Genomic DNA, 26,874 nt, shown 5'->3' with positions numbered 1-26,874 from the left:
TCCCTTGCCTTTGGCGATGTTTCTAGGAAGAAGTTGCTTCGGCTGAGGTCAAAGAGGTTGCTGCCTGTGTTCTCCTTTAGGATTTTGATGGACTCCTGTCTCACATTGAGGTCTTTCAACCATTTGGAGTCTATTTTTGTGTGTGGTGTAAGGAAATGGTCCAGTTTCATTCTTCTGCATGTGGCTATCCAATTTTCCCAACACCATTTGTTGAAGAGACTGTCTTTTTTCCATTGGACATTCTTTCCTGCTTTGTCAAAGATGAGTTGACCATAGAGTTGAGGGTCCATTTCTGGGCTCTCTATTCTGTTCCATTGATCTATGTGTCTGTTTTTGTGCCAGTACCATACTGTCTTGATGATGACAGCTTTGTAATAGAGCTGGAAGTCCGGAATTGTGATGCCGCCGGCTTTGCTTTTCTTTTTCAACATTCCTCTGGCTATGCGGGGTCTTTTCTGGTTCCATACAAATTTTAGGATTATTTGTTCCATTTCTTTGAAAAAAGTGGATGGTATTTTGATGGGGATTGCATTGAATGTGTAGATTGCTCTAGGTAGCATTGACATCTTCACAATATTTTTCTTCCAATCCATGAGCATGGAACGTTTTTCCATTTCTTTGTGTCTTCCTCAATTTCTTTCATGAGTATTTTATAGTTTTCTGAGTACAGATCCTTTTTCTCTTTGGTTAGATTTATTCCTAGGTATCTTATGGTTTTGGGTGCAATTGTAAATGGGATCGACTCCTTAATTTCTCTTTCTTCTGTCTTGTTGTTGGTGTATAGGAATGCCACTGACTTCTGTGCATTGATTTTATATCCTGACTTTACTGAATTCCTGTATGAGTTCTAGCAGTTTTGGGGTGGAGTCTTTGGGGTTTTCCATCTAAAGTATCATATCATCTGCAAAGAGTGAGAGTTTGACTTCTTCCTTGCCAATTTGGATGCCTTTGATTTCTTTTTGTTGTCTGATTGCTGTGGCTAGGACTTCCAATACTATGTTGAATAGCAGTGGTGATAGTGGACATCCCTGCCGCGTTCCTGACCTTAGGGGGAAAGCTCTCAGTTTTTCCCCATTGAGAATGATATTCGCTGTAGGTTTTTCATAGATGGCTTTTACGATATTGAGGTATGTACCCTCTATCCCTATACTCTGAAGAGTTTTGATCAAGAAAGGATGCTGTACTTTGTCAAATGCTTTTTCTGCATCTATTGAGAGGATCATATGATTCTTGTTCTTTCTTTTGTTAATGTATTGTATCACATTGATTGATTTGCGGATGTTGAACCAACCTTGCAGCCCAGCGATAAATCCCACTTGGTCATGGTGAATAATCCTTTTAATGTACTGTTGGATCCTATTGGCTAGTATTTTGGTGAGAATTTTTGCATCCATGTTCATCAGGGATATTGGTCTGTAATTCTCCTTTTTGATGGGGTCTTTGTCTGGTTTTGGGATCAAGGTAATGGTGGCCTCATAAAATGAGTTTGGAAGTTTTCCTTCCATTTCTATTTTTTGGAACAGTTTCAGAAGAATAGGTATTAATTCTTCTTGAAATGTTTGGTAGAATTCCCCTGGGAAGCCATCTGGCCCTGGGCTTTTGTTTTTTGGGAGATTTTTGATGACTGCTTCAATTTCCTTAGTGGTTATAGGTCTGTTCAGGTTTTCTATTTCATTCTGGTTCAGTTTTGGTAGTTGGTACATCTCTAGGAATGCATCCATTTCTTTCAGGTTATTTAATTTGCTGGCATAGAGTTGCTCATAATATGTTCTTATAATTGTTTGTATTTCTTTGGTGTTGGTTGTGATCTCTCCTCTTTCATTCATGATTTTGTTGATTTGGGTCATTTCTCTTCTCTTTTTGATAAGTCTGGCCAGGGGTTTATCAATCTTGTTAATTCTTTCAAAGAACCAGCTCCTAGTTTCGTTGATCTGTTCTACTGTTCTTTTAGTTTCTATTTCATTGATTTCTGCTCTGATCTTTATTATTTCTCTTCTCCTGCTGGGTTTAGGCTTTATTTGCTGTTCTTTCTCCAGCTCCTTTAGGTGTAGGGTTAGGTTGTGTACTTGAGACCTTTCTTGCTTCTTGAGAAAGGCTTGTATTGCTATATACTTTCCTCTTAGGACTGCCTTTGCTGCATCCCAAAGATTTTGAACAGTTGTGTTTTCATTTTCATTGGTTTCCATGTATTTTTTTAATTCTTCTTTAATTTCCTGGTTGACCCATTCATTCTTCAGTAGGATGCTCCTTAGCCTCCATGTATTTGAGTTCTTTCCGACTTTTGTCTTGTGATTGAGCTCTAGTTTCAAAGCATTGTAGTCTGAAAATAGGCAGGGAATGATTCCAATCTTTTGGTACCGGTTGAGACCTGATTTATGACCTAGGATGTGATCTATTCTGGAGAATGTTCCATGGGCACTAGAGAAGAATGTGTATTCCGTTGCTTTGGGGTGGAATGTTCTGAATATGTCTGTAAAGTCCATTTGGTCCAGTGTGTCATTTAAAGTCTTTATTTCCTTGTTGATCTTTTGCTTAGACGATCTGTCCATTTCAGTGAGGGGGGTGTTAAAGTCCCCCACTATTATTGTATTGTTGTCAATGTGTTTCTTTGCTTTTGTTATTAATTGGCTTATATAATTGGCTGCTCCCATGTTAGGGGCATAGATATTTACAATTGTTAGATCTTCTTGTTGGATAGATCCTTTAAGTAGGATATAGTGTCCTTCCTCATCTCTTATTACAGTCTGTGGTTTAAAATCTAATTTGTCTGATATAAGGATTGCCACCCCAGCTTTCTTTTGGTGTCCATTAGCATGGTAAATGGTTTTCCACCCCCTCACTTTCAATCTGGGGCTGTCTTTGGGTCTAAAATGAGTCTCTTGCAGACAGCATATCGATGGGTCTTGTTTTTTAATCCAGTCTGATAGCCTGTGTCTTTTGATTGGGGCATTGAGCCCATTTACATTCAGGGTGACTATTGAAAGATATGAATTTAGTGCCATTGTATTGCCTGTAAGGTGACTGTTACCTTATATTGTCTGTGTTCCTTTCTGGTCTATGTTGCTTTTAGGCTCTCTCTTTGCTTAGAGGACCCCTTTCAAGATTTCCTGTAGGGCTGGTTTCGTGTTTGCAAATTCCTTTAGTTTTTGTTTGTCCTGGAAGCTTTTTATCTCTCCTTCAATTTTCAATGACAGCCTAGCTGGATAGAGTATTCTTGGTTGCATATTTTTGTCATTTAGTGCTCTAAATATATCATGCCAGTCCTTTCTGGCCTGCCAGGTCTCTGTGGATAGGTCTGTTGCCAATCTAATGTTTCTACCCTTATAGGTTACATATCTCTTCTCCCGAGCTGCTTTCAGGATTTTCTCTTTGTCTCTGAGACTCGTAAGTTTTACTATTAGATGTCGGGGTGTTGACCTATTTTTATTGATTTTGAGAGGGGTTCTCTGTGCTTCCTGGATTTTCATGCCTGTTTCCTTCCCCAAATTAGGGAAGTTCTCTGCTATAATTTGCTCCATTATACCTTCTGCCCCTCTCTCTCTTTCTTCTTCTTCTGGGATCCCAATTATTCTAATGTTGTTTCGTCTTATGGTATCGCTTATCTCTCGAATTCTGCCCTCGTGATCCAGTAGTTGTTTATCTCTCTTTTTCTCAGCTTCTTTATTTTCCATCATTTCATCTTCTATATTACTGATTCTCTCTTCTGCCTCATTTATTCTAGCAGTTAGCGCCCCCATTTTTTATTGCACCTCATTAATAGCCTTTTTGATTTCTACTTGGTTGGATTTTAGTTCTTTTACTTCTCCAGAAAGGGTTTCTCTAATAACTTCCATATTTTTTTCAATGGGCTTAAAATTTTTTTAATGCAGTGTAGCCATCAGGATTCTTTGTTGCAGATAACAGAATCTACTTTTAATTGAGTTAGCAGTGAAGGAAGTTTTAAAAAAATATTAGAAAGTTCACAGACCATTGAAAAGCCAAAGGAGAAGAACAGACTCTAGGTTCGATGTCAGGAAGAATTCTTGTAACCACATCTCAAAACTGGCTACTCACCTCCACATCACGCTGCTCTGCCACAACCAGGAAGTTGCTCCCATATCATTCTTGGAAACTCATCCATCTGCTAACAAGCACATCAGCAAAAACAATGACGGCATCTTAAATTTTTTCATAACTCACGTGAATCTGTCTCTCAAGTTGGCTTTCTGAACTCTAGTGGCAAAGGAGACAGGAAAATGTAGTTTAAAAAAAAAATCTGTTTGAGATTCATGATTTAGGAAATTATAAAAATGTGGAAAAGGTGTCAAAATATTTTGAACTTTAATGCCCATCAATTTAAACAGAACAAGCAGAAAACACAGGAAAGAAAGACGCTTCTGGAGACAATAATTTTTCATCACTGAATGAATTAGACTCGGCCAATTTTCAGTTTTCATTTTAATAATGGCTGAACATTAGCAATTTAATGATCATTTTCCCACTTTGAATATCAGTTTCACTTCTTTTGTGAAATTACATTTCTGGCTATGTTTAAATGTTGCTTCTTAGTTTCTCCCTGCAGTAACATTTTCTGGTGGGGTTACCTTACCTCTTCTTAAGTGGAAGGATACACAGGAGCAAGTGTTTTACTTCTACATGTGACAATGCATCTTTTCTGGCCCACTGGGTAGGTTCAGAGGCTCCCACAACCATTCATGCTATTTGAGAGACAAAACGGAGAACATTTGTATGTTCCCAGCTGATTTCAGAGACAGTACGTTCTATAATCTTTTCCCCCCCCTATTTGGGATCAACAATTATAGGATGGGGCCATTAGTTCTTAACAATTTCCACAAAGGTAGGTATTTCTTATTCTTGCTTATTCTATCTTTGTTTCTTGGTTTGAAAAAAGAAATCAACCTATTAACAAACTAGTGAACACATTAAATTTGCTTAAAAACATTCTGGGTTTATGAGTTCTCAATAACTGTAAAAGTAGTCATTCTTAAGAACATGTTCACATGAATACAGTCTGCACAGTTTTCGAACTTCCACAGCAAAGCACTAATTGCACTTAGCCTTTGTAGAGAATAGCCTTTTCACTGATGGTTTAGTTATTAGGAATGCATGCTGTATGGTTTTTCTTACTTTAACGTGTCAGCTAGGTTTTGCACTCAGAGATGACGACAAAAATGTTATGAAAGACATCCATCTCCCTTCCAAGTATGAGAGTGGCCCTGAGCATGTCACACAACCTCGTGGTTACCAGTTTCTTTGTCTATAACATGAAGGGCTTGCATCCGATGAGCTCTAAGTTCCTTCTGGCTCTGTAATTCCAAGCCTCTCATTTTGTGCTGATAAATAGTGTGGTGGTAGGATCTTTGAAAAATTTTTAAGAATATATTGACCATCCAAGGGAAAACCTCATTTTTAGAGAAGTGCTCGTTGCTATTTTATTAGAAAACATGCACTCATGTCGTCATATTTGGAAAACATCAGGAAAACCAAATTATTATTATTATTATTATTCAGTAACTTTCCCAAGGTCATCCATGAAGAACAGAGGAGGGATGTAGGTCCAGATCAGTCTGATTCATACCTTCCTTTAATCTTCTCTGCTCTACTTCTTTCCTAGCATTCCATCAGTGGGGCTGATTAAAACCATAGCTCCTCTAGACATAGGGAGACTCACTAAATGGTCCTGAGAAATACACAGATAGGACTGAATCCTGGGACAAGCACTGGGTTGTTCTAGAAGGATATGCCTCTGTGTTCCCACAACACCATTTCATTTGTACACTTCTATCACAGTGTTTAACCTGATACACTCTTGGCTTTCTTATTTGCTGTCTTTACACAGTTGCACCTTGTTTATTTCTGTATCTTCAGCATAAAAAGTTAGGCTTGGCATCTACTTAACAAAAGTTTGTTGAATGGAAAAACATGAATACATGGACAACCCTTAAAGTAGCATGGTTCACACTAGTTTTTTAATGTAAATTTAACATGTTATATTGTAAGCAAGCATTGATTCTGCAAGTTGGAACTTTCTGTCTTAAGGGTTATACTGGAAATCATTCCATGGAATCAGATAGGATTTGACCAAAATTCATACACAAGTGAGTTCCTAGGGGGCAGGAAAAATGATCTCATTTAAAGTTCACAATGGTTGTGTGAAGTCGGTTGCACTTTACAGAAGGAGGCCTTGTTTTCTCCATCCAGGGAGAAAGCATTGCTCATCATAAAACTTTATTTTATACCTGGAAAGTTTTGTTACGTACTTTTTTTGCTCATGCATCTGTCATTTTTATGTCTTCTTTGGAGAAATGTCTGCTCATGTCTTCTGCCTATTTTTTATTTATTTTTATTTTTTTAAAAAGATTTTATTTATTTATTTGATAGAGAGAGACACAGCGAGAGAGGGAACACAAGCAGGGGGAGTGGGAGAGGGAGAAGCAGGCTTCCCGTGGAGCAGGGAGCCCGATGCGGGGCTTGATCCCAGGACCCTGAGATCATGACCTGAGCTGAGGGCAGATGCTTTTTTTTTTTTTTAAATTTTATTATGTTACGTTAGTCACCATACAATACATCATTAGTTTTTGATGTAGTGATCCACGATCCATTGTTTTCGTATAACACCCAGTGCTCCATGCAGTACGTGCCCTCCTTAATACCCATCACCGGGCTAACCCCTCCCCCCTCCTCCCTTCCCCCTAAAACCCTGTTTGTTTCTCAGAGTCCATAGTCTCTCATGGTTCATCTCTCCCTCCAATTCTGCCCCCCCCCCACCATTTTTCCCTTCCTTCTCCTAATGTCCTCCATGTTATTCCTTATGTTCCACAAATAAGTGAAACCATATGATAATTGACTTTCTTTGCTTGACTTATTTCACTTAGCATAATCTCCAGTCCCATCCATGTTGATGTAAAAGTTGGGTATTCATCTTTTCTGATGGCTGAGTAATATTCCATTGTATATATGGACCACATCTTCTTTATCCATTCATCTGTTGAAGGGCATCTCGGCTCTTTCCACAGTTTGGCTATTGCAGACATTGCTGCTATGAACATTGGGGTGCATATGGCCCCCGAAGGCAGATGCTTAACCGACTGAGCCACCCAGGCGCCCATTCTGACCATTTTTTAATTGGATTATTTGGTTTTTGGTGTTGAGTTGTGTAAGTTCTTTATATATTTCGGATACTAACCCTTTATCAGATATGTCATTTGCAAATACTTTTTCATTCACTAGGTTGTCTTTTAGTTTTGTTGATTGTTACCTTTGCTATGAAGAGCTTTTTGTTTTGGTGTAATCGCAATAGTTTATTTTTGCTTTTGTTTCCTTTGCCTCAGGAGACCTATCTAGAAAAATGTTGTTATGGCAACATGATATTACCACCTGTGCTCTCTTCTAGGTTTTTTTTTATGGTTTCAGGTTTCATATTTAGGTCCTTAATCCATTTTGAGTTTATTTTTATGTATGGTGTAAGAAAGTAGTCCACTTTTTCATTCTTTTGCATGTAGCTGTTGAGTTTTCCCAACACCATTTGTTGAAGAGACTGTCTTTTTCCCAATGCATGCTCTTGCCTCCTTTGTCATAGGTTAATTGACCATATAATCGTAGGTTTATTTTTGGGCTTTCTAGTCTATTCCACATTCTGTAATTATTAAAAACAGATTAGCTAAATAATCAGAAGTAAAATACTCAGTTCCCGGTTGCCACTGGAATTCATTACTTTCTTCTTTTTATTACCGTCATGTGTTTCTATAGGTGTTGAGATTATTGTTACTTTTCCAAGAGATGTCAGTTATCCCCAAGAAATGAGCCAAGAAGATTTACAAGAAAACAAGTAAGGAATTTTCTTTGAAAGGTTAGACTGAAATTTAAGTATGAAGTGATACTTGTGTGATTCACCCTCCAAAAAACACTCTAAAGCAGGGGTTGTAATAAATATTATTGTGGCAGGAGCTAGATAATACACATTTTAGTCTTTATGGGTCATATGGTTTCTGTTGCCATGATTCAGCTCTGCAGTAGTAGTTTCAAGGCAGTCATAGACAATATGAAAACAAATAGGTATGGCTGTGATCCAATAAAGTTGCAAAAACAGACTGAAGGCTGGCTTTGGCCCCTAGGTCAGAGTTTGCTGACCCTACAGCAGTGCCACTTAATATGTGATTCTGTGGTCCTTCTGTTACCAGTCCATGATGAAGTCAGGACAGAACGTGAAAATGTAAACACTTAAAAAGTTGTATTACAATTTGACCAAGTAATTTTAGGTTCACTGATCTGATAATGAAAAAACTGGGATTTGTTTTCATGGTTTTGGTTTTTTGCTTTATTCTGATAGTAATTCACTTTTATTATAAAAGTGCTACAGAAGTTTCATTCCACAATGGATTGGAAAATTTAAAAACCGGTCCTTTCCCAAAGATAGTTCGAGAAGTCCTGGGCTGGTTAATGCCTTTAGAGAAGGAAAAGAGTGCATCCCCTGTACCTGCACTTTGCTCCTCTGATTTCTCTGCTCGAGGAAATAGGGACTGGGGAAACTATAGTGTGGGGTGCAGAAGGCAGACGATGTGGGGTGTGAGTCAGAGGGTGGAGAGGGCTTCTCCTTTCAAGAATACAGCTCTTCCACTCAGCAGCTCCACTTGGAAATAGTTCTCCAACTCTCTGGTGATGTCAGGCTGGACTGAGAAGTGGAGATCCAGAAGACATGTGGAATGAGTTTTGAATGAAACTGTGTCCTCCTCCCTTTCAGTCAGATAACCGCAGTGCATCGAGAATGGGCACGAGCACATGCTGTTTCTCTCCCAAATGAAATCGAATTGGTGGACTTCAGGACAAAGATGCTGACCGTGGGGCCTTTGCTTCTGAAGAAAGAGGAAAGTTCCAAGGAGCTTTGTGATGAGAATGTGGGCTTTTTCTTACCAAGACCTTGCTTAGAACCAAACATTTCCACATCGGTAGCCAGAGAAGATGTTCCTCACTTTCGGAAGGGGCAACAAAGAAAATCCGAAGGTGAGTTCACTTAATTACAGTGATCCCTTTATTCTTCTGCCAACAAATTATCTATCTCTCATATATCATCTATCTATCTATCTATCATCTTTTTTTTTTTTTAAGATTTTTATTTATTTATTTGACAGAGAGAGAGAGACACAGCGAGAGAGGGAACACAAGCAGGGGGAGTGGGAGAGGGAGAAGCAGGCTTCCTGCTGAGCAGGGAGCCCGATGCGGGGCTCGATCCCAGGACCCTGAGATCATGACCCGAGCCGAAGGCAGACGCTTAACGACTGAGCCACCCAGGCGCCCCGTCATCTTTTTCTTGAATGTATGAAAAATCTTTACCGTGAACTCATATCTAGTTGATGTTTACCTGTGGGAATCTTGGGGGCTTACACGGAGGATGCCTTCCTCCAAGATTTGAGTTTGCCACTCTGTCTAGCCCAAGACTTATTTACCAGAGAGCACACTGGTGCCAGCATTTTCCCTTAGGACAATGCTGTCTTTGATATTTGCTTGCCACTGTCCTAAACCAATTGGCCTAAACCTCCAGGGACAAACCTGTAGCCCAACAAGGTGCATTTACTGGCTTACTGCAATAAGATCGCATAGCAGAGAAACTGTTAGGGTAGGGTTTTTCGTAGGGTGCATTTCCAGTAGTTTCCTGAGAAAAGGTGCATAAAGTATATTAATGATAGTTTTTCACTGTCTCTGTTTCTTTTGAACTCCGTTCTTTCCATTTGTCTTGTTCTCTGTATTTTCACATTAGTGGCTTTTCTCACATATCCGTTGTTCCTTGACTATCTGTTTGTATTTCTTGGCACTAACAAGCGCTGGGTGCGCCAGGGAGTGTGTTGAATGGGCAGAGAGAGACCTAGATGGTTGAGTGAGGGATTCCCCAAGTGTCAGTGTGCACAGATAGCCTTTTGTCTTGGTCAGTTCTTCCTGGACGGGGATAACCAAGCCCCTGACGATGGGTTGAAAGGCTGGGACTCACCTGTCAGGGTGTAGGCTTTCCCTTAATCCTTTTATTTTCACTCCAGCACCTTGTTTCTGCTCTCAGCTATACCTAGCTCCTTAGTATCTTTGTCCCAAACTCTCCAGAAAGTAAACTTCCAGCCATCTGCCAGGAACAGAGAAGAGCAACTCCTGATGAGTGGGGCAGGACAGGGAATCTGGAAACTACTTCTTCCACAGACTTACAAGCAACCCCTTGTTTCATCCTCACCTCCGGAGGTAACCAGTGTCTTCAATTACTGCTCCTTTCTGGAGTTCTTATTCCTTATTGAGTTCTCCCCCTGCAGGCACTAAGCAGAACAGACGACCACTCAATATTCATCCATTAAGTTTTCACCATGTAAAATTTTGTTGACTTGGCTCATCTGCTGTCTTGTTCCTCTGGGCTTTTGTTGTTGTTGCTGTGCTTGTTTACTCCTTTTTAATTTCCTTTACTATCATTATAGTGAGAAATTTGTGGAATGGAGAAAAGTGGGCACATTTGATCTTTTAACTGGAATTCTATACACATGTAAAAGGCCTTCGACGTATATTGCCAAGATACCGACCAGCAAGATCTCATCTCTACATTCTCACCAGAAGTGTTTGAGTGTTTTTCTACCTCATGTCGTGCCTTCCCAACACTGGATAATATTTATGCACATATTTAAAATAGGTTTGGAAAGGTTTTTTTCTTTTTTTTTAAATCAGGAGGTTATACGTATGCACCCAATTATACATTATATTCTGTTGTATTTCTGGTATTAACTTGTAGCATCCTCTTAACAGGGAAACCTCAGCCTCTACAATATGACCTCTTAGAGGGCAAGGATTTTGTCTTTGTTGTTCACAAGGATATTGCCATCTTCTGGGATGGTATCAGTCACTCATCAGGCACCTCAGTAATTATTTGTCAAGGGGTGCCTGGGTGGCTCAGTCGTTGGGTGTCTGCCTTCGGCTCAGGTCGTGATCCCAAGGTCTTGGGATCGAGCCCCGCATCGGGCTCTCCTCTCAGCAGAAAGCCTGCTTCTCCCTCTCCCACTCCCCCTGCTTGTGTTCCCTCTCTCGCTCTGTCTCTCTCTGTCAAATAAATAAATAAAATCTTTAAATAAATAAATACTTGTTGAATAAATGCATAAAGAATTGGAGGGTGGTTGTTTTTTTTTTTAAGATTTTATTTATTCATTTGATAGAGAGAGACACAGCGAGAGAGGGAACACAAGCAGGGGGAGTGGGAGAGGGAGAAGCAGGCTTCCCACTGAGCAGGGAGCCCGATGCGGGGCTCGATCCCAGGACCCTGGGATCATGACTTGAGCCAAAGGCAGACACTTAACCGACTGAGCCACCCAGGCGCCCCGAGAGGTCTGTTTCTAAGTCAAATTTCAAAATGGCAGCCTGTGGCTAAGGTGGACCTGCAATATATTTTGTTCAATCCTCAAAGCACTAAAAAAAGGGGGTAAGAGGGAAATTTCACATACAGTCTCCAGCTCTCTGGCTTCTCTTGACAAATGAAGAATCTAGCAGTACTAGATTATCCATCTGGAGTGGACAGCATCACTTGGAACTGTGTAGTGGATGTCTTTTTAGTTGGGGCACATAATTTCAGCTTACTCCTATCCCTATCTGTCCCACTTCATCCATTAATGAGACCTGCTTTGACCCTGGACACATGGGAACTTTTGGTTTCAACTTTAAGCTGTGGTGGTGGGCGGGGCTTTAGGGATGATTCTGACTTTTTGGTAAGAGGACAACAACTAGGTCCACACAACGTAGTAAATCCCATCTATGATCTATCCCATGTTTAAGTTCAAACAACCATCTCCTATTATACGTGAATATTTATTTCCACAGTTCTGTATGGTCCAGGCTTTATGAACAAAAAGCACTAGGAAATGAGGTTAAAAGATGATTGAATGATAAACATGTCTTGGAAATTAGAATTAGTGTACTGCTCCAGAGAGATTCAGACATTTATTTCCTCAGGAGCTGTTTGCTTACATTCCAGGATAATAAAACCCAGAGATACATTTCCCCTTTCTCCTGGAGACATTTGCTTACATTTCATAGTAAAGGTCTCTCTTTCTTGGGAGAGAAAGATGGGTCGAAGTACCAATCAATCTGAGTCTCATAATCTCAGGGTTTACTTCTGTGGTGCTTCTCCACAGGTAAACATGGTGCTCACTGTGTTGCCCTGTGGGGAATTGGAGTGTGGGAAACTGGTGCTATGATGCTTTGTGCGTAATGAATGCTCTGTTCTCTGATCCAGAAAGCTTGTATTTCCTACCAGAATATAAACATAAACATAAATATAAGTATCATTATGAATATGAATGTAAATGTAAATATACACACATATATACAAATGTTATGTGTGTATATATATAATATGTGTATTATATACATAATATACATTTACAGTTGGCCCTTGAACGATGTGGGGGTTGGGGACACTGACATAGAAAATCCATGTATAACTTTTGACTCCCCAAAAACTTCACTACTCATAGCCTACTGTTAACTGGAAGCCTAATCAATAACATAAACAGTCAAGTAACACATATTTTGTATGTGTATTATATACTGTAGTCTTACAATAAAGTGAGCTAGAGAAAAGAAAATGTTATTAAGAAAATCATAAGGGGGCACCTGGGTGCTCAGTCGGTTAAGGGTCTGACTCTTGGTTTCAGCTCAGGTCATGATCTCGGGGTCATGGGATTGAGCCCCATGTCGGGCTCCGTGCTCAGCACAGAGTCTGCTTGAGATTCTTTCCCTCTCCTTCTCCCTCCTCCTCTACTCCTCCCTCTCCTCTCTCTTTCTCTCAAATAAATCAATAAAATATTTTTAAAAATCATAAAGAAAATACATTTACAGTACCCTATTGTATTTATTGAAAAAAACTCACATATAAGTGGACACACGCAGTTCAAACCCATGTTGTTCAAGGGTCAACTGTATATAAAAAACAACATTATATGTAAAACAGCATCCCCCTTCCGTGGTGGTAGCCTTAAGTGGTTTTTTTTTTTTTAGATTTTTATTCATTTATTTGATGCGGGAAGGGGCAGAGGGAGAAGCAGACCCCCCACTGAGCAGAGAGCCTGATACGTGACTCAATTCTGGGACTCCAGGATCACGACCTGAGCCGAAGGCAGTTGCTTAACTGATTGAGCCACCCAGGGGCCCCTTTTTTCATTTTTTTTTTTTAAAGCCTTAAGTTTTCTATAATCATTCCATGTGGATTACAACTCGAAAAACTCTTAATTTTAACTTTTCCTCAAATGTTAGCACCAAGATCACTCCATCTCCAACTCTGGCTTAAGACCTACTGCGTTCACTCTATTATTAAGAATATCTAATTATTTTATTTTTTCTTGTTATAGAGTTTTCTATTTCTGATATGATGTACAGTAACCGAAGAATCGAGGTAAGATTAGTTTTAGCCTTTCTTTTTTTTTTTCTTTTTAAGATTTTATTTATTTATTTGACAGAGAGAGACACAGCGAGAGAGGGAACACAAACAGGGGGAGTGGGAGAGGGAGAAGCAGGCTCCCTGCCGAGCAGGGAGCCCGATGCAGGGCTCGATCCCAGGACCCTGGGATCATGACCTGAGCCGAAGGCAGACGCTTAACCATCTGAGCCACTCAGGTGCCCCAGTTTTAGCCTTTCTGACTTAAGATTTAAAACCAAAGAACCTCTTGTTAGAGACAAACTCTATCAAAGAACTCAGAACCAAAATCCTCAGCAACTATAGCTTGGAAAACAACAGCTCACAGATAGTTTATAGAGTCACAAATAACTACTGGGAGAGTTATACTTTGCCATGTACATTTCTTTTCTGGGGTGTTTTCTGTTCACTACATAATGAGGTAAGTAACTCTTTTAGACATATTTTAATTTGTCTTCTTTTAACATGTCTAGAAATTAGGTAAACTTTTCCCCCAGTGGTAGAAAGATTTTCCTAGTTGTCTAGTTTGTAAGTATAGTTTTTGGAAAGATTCTTGTGACCCTCTCAACTGTCGGCCTCTACTCTGTCCCATGAGCCTATGAGAAAGTGCATAGGTACTGCTCAGTGTTGTAAAAAGTTTATTGGCCTTAAAAACAAATAACAAATAACAGCTGCTACTAGGGAGATGTTTAAGGCCTGGCAGAATCTGTCTTTATTTCTGACGTTACGTTTGATTGAAGAAAATCATCTGTACAATAAAAGTGGGGGATTACACTGCATTTCACTACTTCTAATGCGTAATCTCTAGTATCAGCTTCCTTTCCCTTTCTTCTTACACACAGGTGGCAATACAATGACAAACATAGAGCTCTCAGTTGCCATGCACGATCCCTGCCTATAAGTATTGTAATATAATTAGGTACCAAATCTGGGAAGAACCACAACAGAAAGTTAGTTTATAGCTTAATGACCATAAAGCTGAATTTATATATTGGGTTACACTGACCTCTAGAGGTTGCTGATAATTAAAACTAACTTCATTTGAAAATAGTTGAGAGGGCCAAGAAGTAAAAACCATTCAGAGTTGCTAGCTTTCAAGTGTATAGTGTGGCACCTTTATAAGCCCCACCCAACAAAACAATTCAGCAAAATATGAAGGAGTAGTTGTGCTCCAGATACAAATTCTGAGTTAGTCTGTAACCTAATGATCATTGTTAAAGTAACTGTAACAGATTTTTTTTTTTTTTTAAGAGAGAGAGCAAGAGGGGCGCCTGGGTGGCTCAGTCGTTAAGCGTCTGCCTTCGACCCAGGTCATGATCCCAGGGTCCTGGGATCGAGCCCCACATCGGGCTCCCTGCTCTGCGGGAAGCCTGCTTCTCCCTCCCCCACTCCCCCTGCCTGTGTTCCCTCTCTCGCTGTCTCTCTCTGTCAAATAAATAAATAAAATCTTTAAAAAAAAAAAAGAGAGAGAGCAAGAGAGCATGAGCAGGGGCCGGGAGGGGCAGAGGAAGAGGGAGAGAGAGAATCCCAAGCAGACTCCTTGCCCAGTGTCGAGCGCAACACAGGGCTTGATCTCACAACCCTGAGATCATGACCCGAGCCGAAATCAGGAGTCGTACACTTAATTAACCTTAAGACTGAGACACCCAGGTGCCTCTGTAACAGAAATTTTATGCTGTTCTAAGTGGGTATTTAAAAATATCTTATATCGATTCTATGGAAAGGAAAAGGAAAAGAGAAGAGAAATAAAATTTCTCATCTTAAAATTTTAATGTTTACCTGGGGCGCCTGAGTGGCTCAGTTGGTTAAGTGTTGGACTCTTGATTTCTGCTCAGGTCATGATCTCAGGCTCCTTGGATCGAGCTGCACATCGGGCTCCACAATCAGCGGGGCATCTATTTCTCCCCCCCCCCCTTTGCCTCTCTCCCCACTCACACACTCTCTCTCCCTCCCTAAAATAAATAAATATTTTAAAACAATTTAACGTTTACATTATAGGGCCCTTATTTTATTATAAATACATAAACATGAATCTTTATAGCTATACCAATCTTGGTTTTTATTTTTTATTTATTTATTTTTTTAAAAAGATCTTATTTTTAAGTAATCTGTACACCCAACATGGGGTTTGAACTCACCGCCCCGAGATCAGGAGTCACCTACTCCACTGACTGAACCAACCAGGCACCCCCAACAATCTTGGTTTTTAGAAGTATTGTTTTACCAAAAATCCCAGGCGTGAGCTTTTAGTTTTTAAAATTGGGATCTCTAGTGGACACCTGGGTGGCTCAGTTGGTTAAGCGTCTGCCTTTGGCTCAGGTCATGATCCCAGGATACTGGGATCGAGTCCCACATCGGGCTCCTTGCTCAGCAGGGAGCTTGCTTCTCCCTTTGCCTGCCACTCCCCCGCTTGTGCTCTCTCTCTGTCTCTGACAAATAAATAAATAAAATCTTAAAAAAAATAGATAAATAAAATTGGGATCTCTAGGATAGCCTTGTAAAGGCCTCCCTAAATCAAATCTTAGAATCTATCTGGAATGGATGGGGAGATTGGGTAACTGGGTGATGGGCATTAAGGAGGGCAGGTGGTGATGAGCACTGAGTGTTATACGCAACTGATGAATTGTTGAACACTACATCTGAAACTAATGATGTACTATGCGCTGGCTAATTGAATTTAAATAAAAAAAGATAATCTCTCTGGATTACCTTAAACCACTTGATATGATGTGCATGTACGTTTCTGCGTTCATTAGCCTTTTCTCTTTTCTTTTAGTTCCCTCTGCCACCATTGTCACCTTTGTCCATGAAACCTGGTGTTCATACAATCCCCCCAAATCACAATGATCCCAAAGAGAGAGAAAGAAATATTCTGAACTTCATATCCTTTGTACCTAAGCTCTCAGAGCCCAGAAGTCGTTCTGAGGAGTTTAGACCATCACACAAGCAGCAGGAAGCTCCGTGTAAGGTGTTTGTGGGTCAGACTCTCAGGTCCTCTGATAGCTCCATGTGGTCCAGAAACATGTGCTCGTTTTGGAAGGCTAGCCATCAGAGACAACACACGGAGATGGAGGAGAACAGGAAATCCAAGGAAACAGAAGGAAGCGACAAAATTGCAGTCTCTGACTTTGAAAAGGGACAATCTTTGGGATCCTTTGGAAATTGTGAGGAGAGCAATTTTCCTACAAATCGGGAAGTGGATCTTGACTGCATTGGTCGTGAAATTCGAAAAGCAGAAGAAGAGAATTCTCAACATCTTTCATCAGGAAAGAAAGAGGGTTCAGTAGCCAGAAACTGTAAACAAGACTGTGAAGTTGGATGTACCATGCCAATCAAGTTCCAAGAAGCCCAGCATTCAGAAATAATTCTAAGGCAGGATGAAGAGACTAGAAATGATCAGGCTGATTCCAAAAGTTCTTCAGTACAGAAAGGTGAAGCAGTTGAGCCAAATCATATTTTAGAAGAGTGCACTGTACTTAAAAGTTTGTCCAATGTAGTCCCTGATGGCTCTACTGAAGAGCTCCCACAAGGTCATAGAGGCATGGAGACAAACATAAAAATATCAGTAGCAGAGGCCACCAAACCAGAAATGAATGCAATGGTGCCTCTTATCCACATCACTTTCCCTGGACATGGACCTCCCAAGGAACCGGCAATAGCCAAACTGAGCCTCCAAAAAAGAAAGGGCACTCTTCAAAACAACAATAGCTTCAACATACTTGCACACCAAGAAAACGACGGGCATAAGATGAAAACCCACAGAAATAAGTTGGAGTCAAAGACCAAGACCAGTAACAGGACACCCCAGAATTTCATGATTTCCATTGAGGGTTCCATTAAGCCTACCATGCATAAAACCAGCAAAAAAACTCAAGTTTTCCCTGCTTTGGGGCTTGTTGACCCCAGACTTCGGCAGTCACCGAAGTTTCAAAGGAGAATGCCACAGGTAGAAAAGAAGCAATCAACTTACCAGGCTCTGAAACCTAAAAAGCAATCTTTTCCTTGCATCTGTAAGAATCCAGGAATGAAGAAGTCTCCTGTTCCTCTCTCTGCTCAACCAACAGAGCCAAGACTAAATTATTTAGATCTTAAGTATAGTGACATGTTCAAAGAAATCAATTCAACTGCTAATGGGCCTGGAATCTATGAAATGTTTGGGACTCCTGTTTATTGTCACATGAGAGAGGCTGAACATCAGGAGCACAAATATTACCGAGAGATATGCTCAGCTCCGTCTGGCAGATGTATTACCAATAAATGTCGATCGTCACACAGTGAGAGAAGCAGCAATAGCAGAACAAGATTTTCTCAGAAAAGACCACACATTAAACCTGCAAAGCCTTCGCTTGGCATTAAACAAAAGAGCAAAAGTTTAATTTCTAAAGAAAAGGGTTACGAGGCCGTAGGTAGCAACTTACAAGACATTGAAAATGGTGATGATATTTCAGATCCAGAGTGGCAGATAAAGTCTTCAGGAAATGACTTTCTCTCTTCCAGTGATGAAGGTCAGCCCATGAACTTGGCTCTGCTTCAGAAGCGGTCCACTGCACAGAATGGATTCCTTCCTGTTACAGGTTTGTCCACTGTTGAAGAAGTCTCTGTGGAAGAGTCTGCTAATGAAGGAGACATTTCTAACAATCAAATACTTGCCACGAGCCTCAGAGATCTGCATAAACTTGAAGAACTACATCACCAGACCCCATTTGTTCTTTCAGAAAATAGCTGGGCAGTGCCCAGTGAGAAGGGTTCCAATAAGCATGTATTGCAAGAAAAGCAGAATACAGCATCTCTTGGTAAAATAAATGCCAACCAAATTTTGACTAATGATGTAGGGTTCGAAAGTGTTTTAGATAAGTCTGAAACACCTACGAGTTTCTCTTTCCAAGAGAAACAACAGAGTGCATCTTCCCAAGCATATCAACATTGGGCACATTCTTTGGATCATGATAGTTTAGCTAATGAGTCAATTACATATCACACATTTGGACAAACTTTAAATGATGCAAATTCAATTTCGCAAGAAATTCTAGATTCTGTGAAGAATGAAGAATTGACAGATGAACTATTAGGATGCCTAGCTGCAGAACTATTAGCTCTTGATGAGAGAGATAACACCTCTTATCAAATAATGGCAAATGAAACAGATCCTGAAAACCTAAATCCTGTCTTCAGTAGGAGAGGAAAAACCACGCCAGAATTGGGCGGAGAGACGACAAATGTTAAAATACAGGTTGGTATAATTAGAATCAGTGATTCATTGAGGCAGGAAGGGTCCTCAGAGTCTGGTTCAAACTCCTTATTTTCAAATGAGGAATCAGAAATCCTAAACAACTCAGTAGTTTTGTCAAGGTCTCACTATTTGGTTGCAAGTTTGGAATCCAGATCCCCTGACTGTCAGGCTAAGATGTTTCCTTTTTCTTTTTTAATTAATTAATTAATTAATTAATTTTAAATTAACATATAATGTATTATTTGTTTCAGGGGTACAGGTCTGTGATTCATCAGTCTTACACAATTCACAGCACTCACCATAGTACATACCCTCCTCAATGTCCATCACCCAGCCACCCCATCCCTCCCACCCCCTCCACTCCAGCAACCCTCAGTTTGTTTCCTGAGATTAAGAGTCTCTTATGGTTTGTCTCCCTCTCTGGTTTTGTCTTGTTTCATTTTCCCCTCCCTTCCCCTATGATCCATTGTTTTGTTTCTCAAATTCCTCATATCAGTGAGATCATATGATACTTGTCTTTCTCTGATTGACTTCTCTTAGCATAATACCCTCTAGTTCCATCCACATCGTTGCAAATGACAAGATTTCATATTTTTGATGGCTGCATAATATTCCATATTGTGTGTGTGTGTGTGTGTGTGTGTGTGTGTGTGTGTGTGTACCACATCCTCCATTCATCTGTTGATGGACATCTAGGCTCTTTCCATAGTTTGGCTATTGTGGACATTGCTGCTATAAACATTGAGGAGCACATACCCCCTTCAGATCACTACATTTGTATCTTTGGGGTAAATACCCAGTAGTGCAATTGCTGGGTCATAGGGTAGCTCTATTTTCAACTTTTTGAGGAACCTCCATACCATGTTCCAGAGTGGCTGCACCAGCTTGCATTCTCACCAACAGTGTAGGAGGTCCCCTTTCTCCACATCCTCGCCAACAGGCTAAGATGTTTTCATTACACCGCCTTACTTCTGGAATTCAGCTAGCCTGACACTGCAATGACATCACTTTAGGTACATTAATATAGCAAAACTATTTATTTAAAGTAGGTCAATATTTTATTCAGTGAAGATGTTTTCCATCAACAAATAGCGGAGAGATAATCATGGGTAAAACATTGCTCTAGGTGTATGTGAGATAGAAGGAAATGCACAAGTAGCTCACCAGCTAATTCCAAAACAGATAAGAAGACATGAAATATGAAAACTTTAACACAGAAATATTATTGGTGCCTACTGTGTTTCTGGCACTGGGCTAAGAACTAGAGACATGATGGGGTACAAGATTTAGCCATTGCTCTCAAGGAAAATAAGCAACAATCATGAAAAATTAAAAAAAAAATTGTTTGGCATGGGAGTAGGAGTGGGGAAGAAGAATATCAACAGATCCATTGGGTTTTGTTTTGTCTGTTTCAATTCTCACTGAATTACATGAGCCTTGTGTTCTACTCAAATTTTAAAGACAGAAATGGTAGGTTTAGCTGAAATATTTATTGAGCACTGACTCAGGCTATATCACACTATCTCAGGATCAGGAACAATTATTTTAGTCAGTTGATCAAAGTATACACAAGGCAAGTAGTTATATCATAGCTAGGTTTATTGAGAACTTACCATGTAGGAGCGAGATATGTTACATTGTCTTCTTTATATGCTTCGTAACACTCTATGACATAACAAGTCCCCATCTGGAAGTTGAGAAAATTGAGGCTTAGAAAGTTAACATAGTCAGTGAGTGGTGGGACCAGGCATTCTGCTTCCAGCCCACACTCTTATCACTACAGAGTGAGATTATTCCCTGTCCTGAAACACCAGCTCTGCCCTCATGGTGAATTTGGTTTCTGTTGGGGGTAGGTAGTGATTCAGGGAGGCCTCCAGGCTTGGGTAAGAAACGGGGATATGTGTGTGCACACCTGTGTGTCTGAGATGAGTCTACCACTCTGCCATTTTAATTTTTTTTAAAGATTTATTTGAGATCGAGAGAGAGAGAGAGAGCGCGCGAGCGCATGCACATGCGTGCAGGGGGTGGGGCAGAGGGAGAGAATCTCTAAGCAGACTCCCTGCTGAGCTCAGAGTCTGACTTGGGGCTTGATGTCAAGAGATCATGACCCATGAGATCATAACCTGAGCCAAAACCAAGAGTCGATTGCTCCACCGATTAAGCCACCAAGGCGCCCCACCACTCTGCCATTTTAAATTTAAGCAAAGCTAACAAGCTAGTAAATATCAGCAGCCCGTAACCCCATCCTGTAATGGTGGAGTCAAAACTGACTTTTTGCAGCCTTTTCCTTCCCAAGCAGTCCTTAAGTTTAGTTTGGATAGAAACATGAAAGGATGGGGAGGAGGTACCCAGATGGCCTTTTCATTCCTGAGGAAGGTACACTTGCAAGGCAGTCTTGATCATAATGGCCTTCACCATGCATCTGCGTCACCATCATTTATTTTTAAGAACTTGTGGAGGAGATCAAAACAAAGCATTTTTGGCCCTGATCAACCAATTGGAAAACATGGTCTAAGTTCTACAGAGATTCTTGTTCCCTGACTTCTAGAGCAGGGCTTCTCAAAGCTTACTGTGAATGCAAATCACTTGGGGATCATGTTAAAATGTAGACACTGATTCAGTATGTCTGGGGCCCGAGATTCTGCATGTCTAACAAGCTCCCATGTGATGTTGATTCACCTGTCTGCAGATTCTCCTTGGAGGAGCAAAGGTCTAGAGGACAAGGATCATCATTCTATTGCAGCTGGTCTTGACCACACTTCAGTGTTGTGGCTGTGCATGAGGAAGAGAGTGTGTGTGTGTGTGTGTGTGTGTATTTGTGTATGAATGTGTGTATGCATATATGTGTGTGTTTGAGTGTATGTTTGTGTCGTGGAAATAACTGAAGAACAGACAAAAGCTATTCAGAGCTTGCTCTAGCAAGAGTCAGGCACTAACACTTGTGTTTGGCAGAGACTCAAAGGCAGGCAGAGGAGTGGGAAACCTTCTTGGAGGGAGAGAAGGGCAGCTTTCAGTATGCTCTGATTGGAGGCTCTTGGCAGGGGGAGACTGGAGGTGGGCTAACAAGCAGCATCCTATATGACTAATTAGGGGTGCATATTTGGCTTTCTCTAGTTGGTCCCGAGTTAGAAGAAAGGAAGACTCTACTTTCCAGCCATCTTCTCCATCCCAATGACTCAGAGTTTAATGGTGACTTTTCCTTTTGTCTCATTGTCCCAGAGGTGTAGTAGTGGGTTTAGGATATTCAACAAGGAGGAGAAATTTCTCAACTCAAATGAAAAGAAGACATTTTCTGAAAATAGTTCAAAGTATGAAGAATGTATCCTGTGGACAAAGGGCGAGATCCTTGGGAAGGGAGCCTATGGTACAGTAAGTTAAATGGGAAACATGATGAAACCCCAAATCCCCACTCCTCCTTGACCCACCCTTTCCTTCCTAATCCTCTCGTGCCCTCCCCATGCTGTAAACTCTTTGACTTGGAACTTTTTCAATTGGAAGTAATAGGAAACCCAACCCAAACTGGCCTGGGGGAAAGGATGTTCACTGGTTCATGTAACTGAAAGGTCTGGAATAGGTGTGGCTCTGGACATAGCTGATTTCAGGGGTCAAACAATGTCACTAGGGTCTGGCCTCTCTGTATGTCTCCTAATGGGTCTCATTCTCAGGGTCTATGTGGTGGGGCAATGGCCATTGTATTTCTAACCTCTCATTCTCCTGGGTCCAAGTCCAGTGAGAGAGATGTCTCATGGTTCAACAGCTCAGGATGTTACCAGAACTTGGGAGAACCATTGTTGAGTGGCAAAAACAAAAAAATGTTCCTTACAGTTTTTGAATTGCATCAGAGACCATCTAAATTCCTAGCACATTAGATAGTATTTACATAGATTGGTAAAAAGAAGACCGATCCCCAGATAAGACAGGATATTTTTCAGCTGGGGACATATCAGCAAGAAGCTGGAAAGACATGAAACCACTGAAGACACATGATGGGGTCACTGCCAAATTACCCCAGGACCTGCGTTCCTCTCTCTCCTTAGAGCTTTAGCACTGAAATAGGTGTTTCACTTATTTGGTGAGGAGTTTTCCCAATGTAGTCATGTAGATATCTGTGAGGTAAGAACTATCACCTCCATTTTATAGATGAGAAAAACTGAAGTCAAAAAGATTATACAACTTACCCAAAGTTACATACCTGGGGAATGGTGAGGCCAGGATTCTAACCAATCCAGGCCACTTGACTCCAAGCCAATATGATATCCATTCACCATGCTACTCATCCCCATTTTGGCCTCACTGAAACATTGAATTTGCTTAGGTACTTTGCATTTAGGTAGGGATGTGTCAACTTAGAAGAAGACAAGGGTTTGGGAGGAGAAGGGAAAGACGAGCATCACCTGAGGCATTTTGTGAACAGGTTATATAATTTAAATTTAATAATAAGGTTTGCTTCTAGGTATATTGTGGTCTTACTAGCCAAGGACAGCTAATAGCTGTAAAACAGGTGGCTTTGGATACTTCTGATAAATTAGCTACCGAAAAAGAATACCGGAAACTGCAGGAAGAAGTAGATTTGCTCAAAGCACTGAAACATGTCAACATTGTGGCCTATTTGGGGACATGCTTGGAAGAGAATATTGTAAACATTTTCATGGAGTTTGTCCCTGGTGGCTCAATCTCTAGTATTATAAACCGTTTTGGGCCATTGCCTGAGATGGTGTTCTGTAAATATACAAGACAAATTCTGCAAGGTGTTGCTTATCTCCATGAGAACTGTGTGGTGCATCGAGATATCAAAGGAAATAATGTCATGCTTATGCCAACCGGAATAATAAAGCTAATTGACTTTGGCTGTGCCAAGCGTTTGGCCTGGGCTGGCTTAAATGGCACCCACAGTGACATGCTCAAGTCCATGCATGGGACTCCATATTGGATGGCCCCGGAAGTCATCAGTGAGTCTGGCTACGGAAGGAAGTCAGACATCTGGAGCATTGGCTGCACCGTGTTTGAGATGGCCACAGGGAAGCCTCCACTGGCTTCAATGGACAGGATGGCAGCCATGTTTTACATTGGAGCACACCGAGGGCTGATGCCTCCGTTACCAGAACACTTCTCGGAAAATGCAGCGGACTTTGTGCGCGTGTGCCTAACCAGGTAAGAAACTGAACACAGGCGGAGGAGAAATCCGTAGGGAGTCCAAGATTGCTGACATTTCCCCTGCAGCTTATGGCCCACAAAAAAATCAAGCAGGGAGTGATTTTGTACTGAAAGGAATCATGATTAACCACATTGGGTGATTGTGCTCCTCATTGCATCGGGGTAGGGAGGGTAATGCCTCAAGTAGCAAGTGTCTCAATTAAATGTCTTATCAGGGACAGACAAATCGATGGGTGTGTGAACATTGCTAAAGATCTACTTATTTATGAGTGGGACGTCTTCCGAGGGACTGGTCATGGTGCAATGATATCACCTGTGCTTAGGTTCCCCTTTCCTGAGCTGCCTTTCCTCTCAAGGAACCGGTGTTCCCACCTCCTTCCTAAAACCGGCTCTCAGGAAAGTATGTGAGAAAGTCATTCATATTGAGGGATTGATATGAATTGACTGATTGATGACTGACAGATTTAATGTGTCGGTCCCCCCAGAGACGCTGGCATCCAAAATGAGGGGAAACATTTGAGCCTTGGAGCCAAAGGAACAAATCTCTAATTGAAGCATTTCATGCATCAAGTGTGGGGAATAATTGCGGAAGCAGAAAAGTAGCAGAAAGTTGTCTGTTTTTTCCTGTTCTGATGCTCCCTAGTATCTATGGAATAAAATGTTGGGTAAAATGTTAGAAGGGACCTTAGAGATTACCCACTTGTGTGGTTTTCAAATTTTTCTTAGCCAGGCACTCTTTGCCCATATGAATTTTTTTGCTTTTTTTTTTTTTTTAAATAGACTTCATGCCTAGCATGGAGCCCAGTGTGGGGTTTGAACTCACAACCCTGAGATCAAGACCTGAGCTGCGATCAAGAGTCAGAATCTTAACTAACTGAGCCACCAGGCACCCCTCATACAAAATTTTAATTCAAAGAATAAAACATAAGAGCAGAGAGATGGCTCTGGTTAAAGTACGTGCGTATGTGTGTATGTATATGGTGAGGGAGAGCTGAAGTGTAGGGTTGGGGTACCGGAGCCCACCCGCCTGGCCTCTATCCACACCTAGTGAGGCTCAACATTTAGTTGTACATGCAGGACGAGGAAGGCTGTCTTGCTTTCAAAGAAGTGTGCATTCTTTTTCCTAGATGAAAAATTCTAGTGCTCCAGCTTTAAGCAAGCATACATGGCAAACTCCAATTCCCGGAATGGGTTCATTTTTTTCTTTCTTAATGAATCTCAAAACCCACAGTTCTCCCTGCCTGCTGACCAATGTGCCTCTCTCTTTCAGACTCTTGTCTCTCTTTGCCATCATGTGTACCAGTGTCCTGGTTGATTTCAGGGGATTGCTCAGGACGAGGCAGGAACACATACTCCATGCTCCAGTTCTGGGCATCCTCAGATGTAGACACCATAGGCGTTCCAGTGTGGATTTTGTGGACAGAGCCCCAGGCACAGAGCTGCCCCTTGTTCCCCGCAAAAAACCTCACACGAGAGACATAAAGGTGTTAGAAACATCATATGAACCAGTACTAGTTTTGGAATTGGTCTTAGCTCTTAAGACTACTATAGTTGCTCTGTTCTGAATTGAACAATTATCTATTATTGATCCACAGAAACTACATGCTATTTTCATTTTTCTTTTGAGTTGTCATTATTCATACACACACACACACACACACACACAGAGCTTTAAAGAGAAAGGGTGAAATCTTTTTTATGGCTCTCCTTTTGAAACATTGCTTCATGAACTAAGCAATACACAACTCATACCATTAATGATAAATTAATAGGGTTGTTGTGAGAGTTCATGTAAATTGCTTAGCAGAGTATGGGGCACATAATTAGGGCTCCATAGTTATTAAATGTTTGGGAGAATACTAATACATCTTACCTAATTAGCATCATATACAAGCATAAAATTACCTCTTGAAATTCTATGGCAAAGACCCTAAGGACTCTAGAGTCTTGCCTTATGACGATATTCCTTGGAGGTATGGATAGTCAGAAATAAAGTGGGGGGGGGAGGTACTGCTAAAGATTCAGAAGTACAGATGACTAGGTGTTGACCAGAACAAGGACTGAATAGATCAGAAATGAACTTTGGGGAGCAACAGGATGTGTGAGTGGGGGTACTCCTACGGGCAGGTTGAAAATCTGGGAAGGGGTGCCTGGGCGGCTCAGTGGGTTAAGCATCTGCCTTCGGCTCAGGTCATGATCCCAGGGTCCTGGGACCGAGCCCCACGGCGGGCTCCCTGCTCAGCGGGGAGCCTGCTTCTCCCTCTCCCTGTGGCTCCCCCTGCTTGTGCTCTCTCTGTCAAATAAATAAATAAAATCTTAAAACAAAAAGAAAGTTCTGGGAAGTCAGGCCAAGGCAGTTAGCTTTGTTGCAATAGGCAGTGAAGAGCAGGGGACTGTAAAGAATTTGGGGCAGATCATGCTGTAAAGAAACTGGCCTTCGGGAAAGCAAGTCGGAGGGCAGTGCATCGAAGGACTTCACATGGAGCTGCTTGAGACTAGAAGGCCGAGCAGGAATCCACAGCTTGGACTTGGATGGTGGTGGAAGCAGTGGGACTATAAAGAGAAGGGTTCCCAAACATTCCAGAGGAAGGTGAATCAGGACTTGGTGATGGGGCACGATGGGACTGCATGGTTTTGAGTATGGATAGTGGAAGAAATAATAGAAAGTTGTGAAAGAGGAGCAGGGGAGGGAACTGAAGAGGGCCCACCATTTAAGGAAATTTTCGAAGCTATGGGATCGGAGCTCAGGAAAGCAAATGAGATTGGAGGTCCATCTTTAGAAATCCGAAGGTTGGTAGCTAAAGTCATGAACAACTTAAGAGGGCTGAGGAAAATTTTATTGAAAATGCTCAGGGGAGAAGTAACAACAGACGTAACATCAAGTCTAGCACGTGGCTGAAGGAAAGGAGGGAGGGAGGGAGGGAGGGGAGTTGTCCCAAGGCCGGAGGAGAACCAAGAAAAGTTTCCTCCAAGTCTATGCAGAGATCGTTTTGAAAGGAGGGGGTAGTGAATGCTTCCAATGCTACTGTAGAGATGACAAGGAGGATGAACTCATTACATTTGG

General features: G+C 41.2%; 1 protein-coding gene across 1 annotated transcript in view; it reads left to right on the top strand.

The window, feature by feature from the left end:
* The window catches only part of MAP3K19 (mitogen-activated protein kinase kinase kinase 19), a 74,323-nt gene that overhangs the window by 45,309 nt on the left and 2,140 nt on the right, over positions 1-26,874 (top strand). Inside the window, exons 9-14 of the mRNA XM_021695852.1 lie at positions 7,750-7,828; positions 8,741-9,000; positions 13,362-13,405; positions 16,203-18,656; positions 21,876-22,025; positions 23,110-23,807. Coding sequence (XP_021551527.1) covers positions 7,750-7,828; positions 8,741-9,000; positions 13,362-13,405; positions 16,203-18,656; positions 21,876-22,025; positions 23,110-23,807 — 3,685 coding nt within the window. The remainder of the gene's footprint in view (positions 1-7,749; positions 7,829-8,740; positions 9,001-13,361; positions 13,406-16,202; positions 18,657-21,875; positions 22,026-23,109; positions 23,808-26,874) is intronic.

The sequence above is a fragment of the Neomonachus schauinslandi genome, chromosome 3 (genome assembly GCF_002201575.2).
Source record: "Neomonachus schauinslandi chromosome 3, ASM220157v2, whole genome shotgun sequence".
Lineage (NCBI taxonomy): Eukaryota > Metazoa > Chordata > Mammalia > Carnivora > Phocidae > Neomonachus > Neomonachus schauinslandi.
This window is presented reverse-complemented; position numbering and strand designations above follow the sequence as displayed.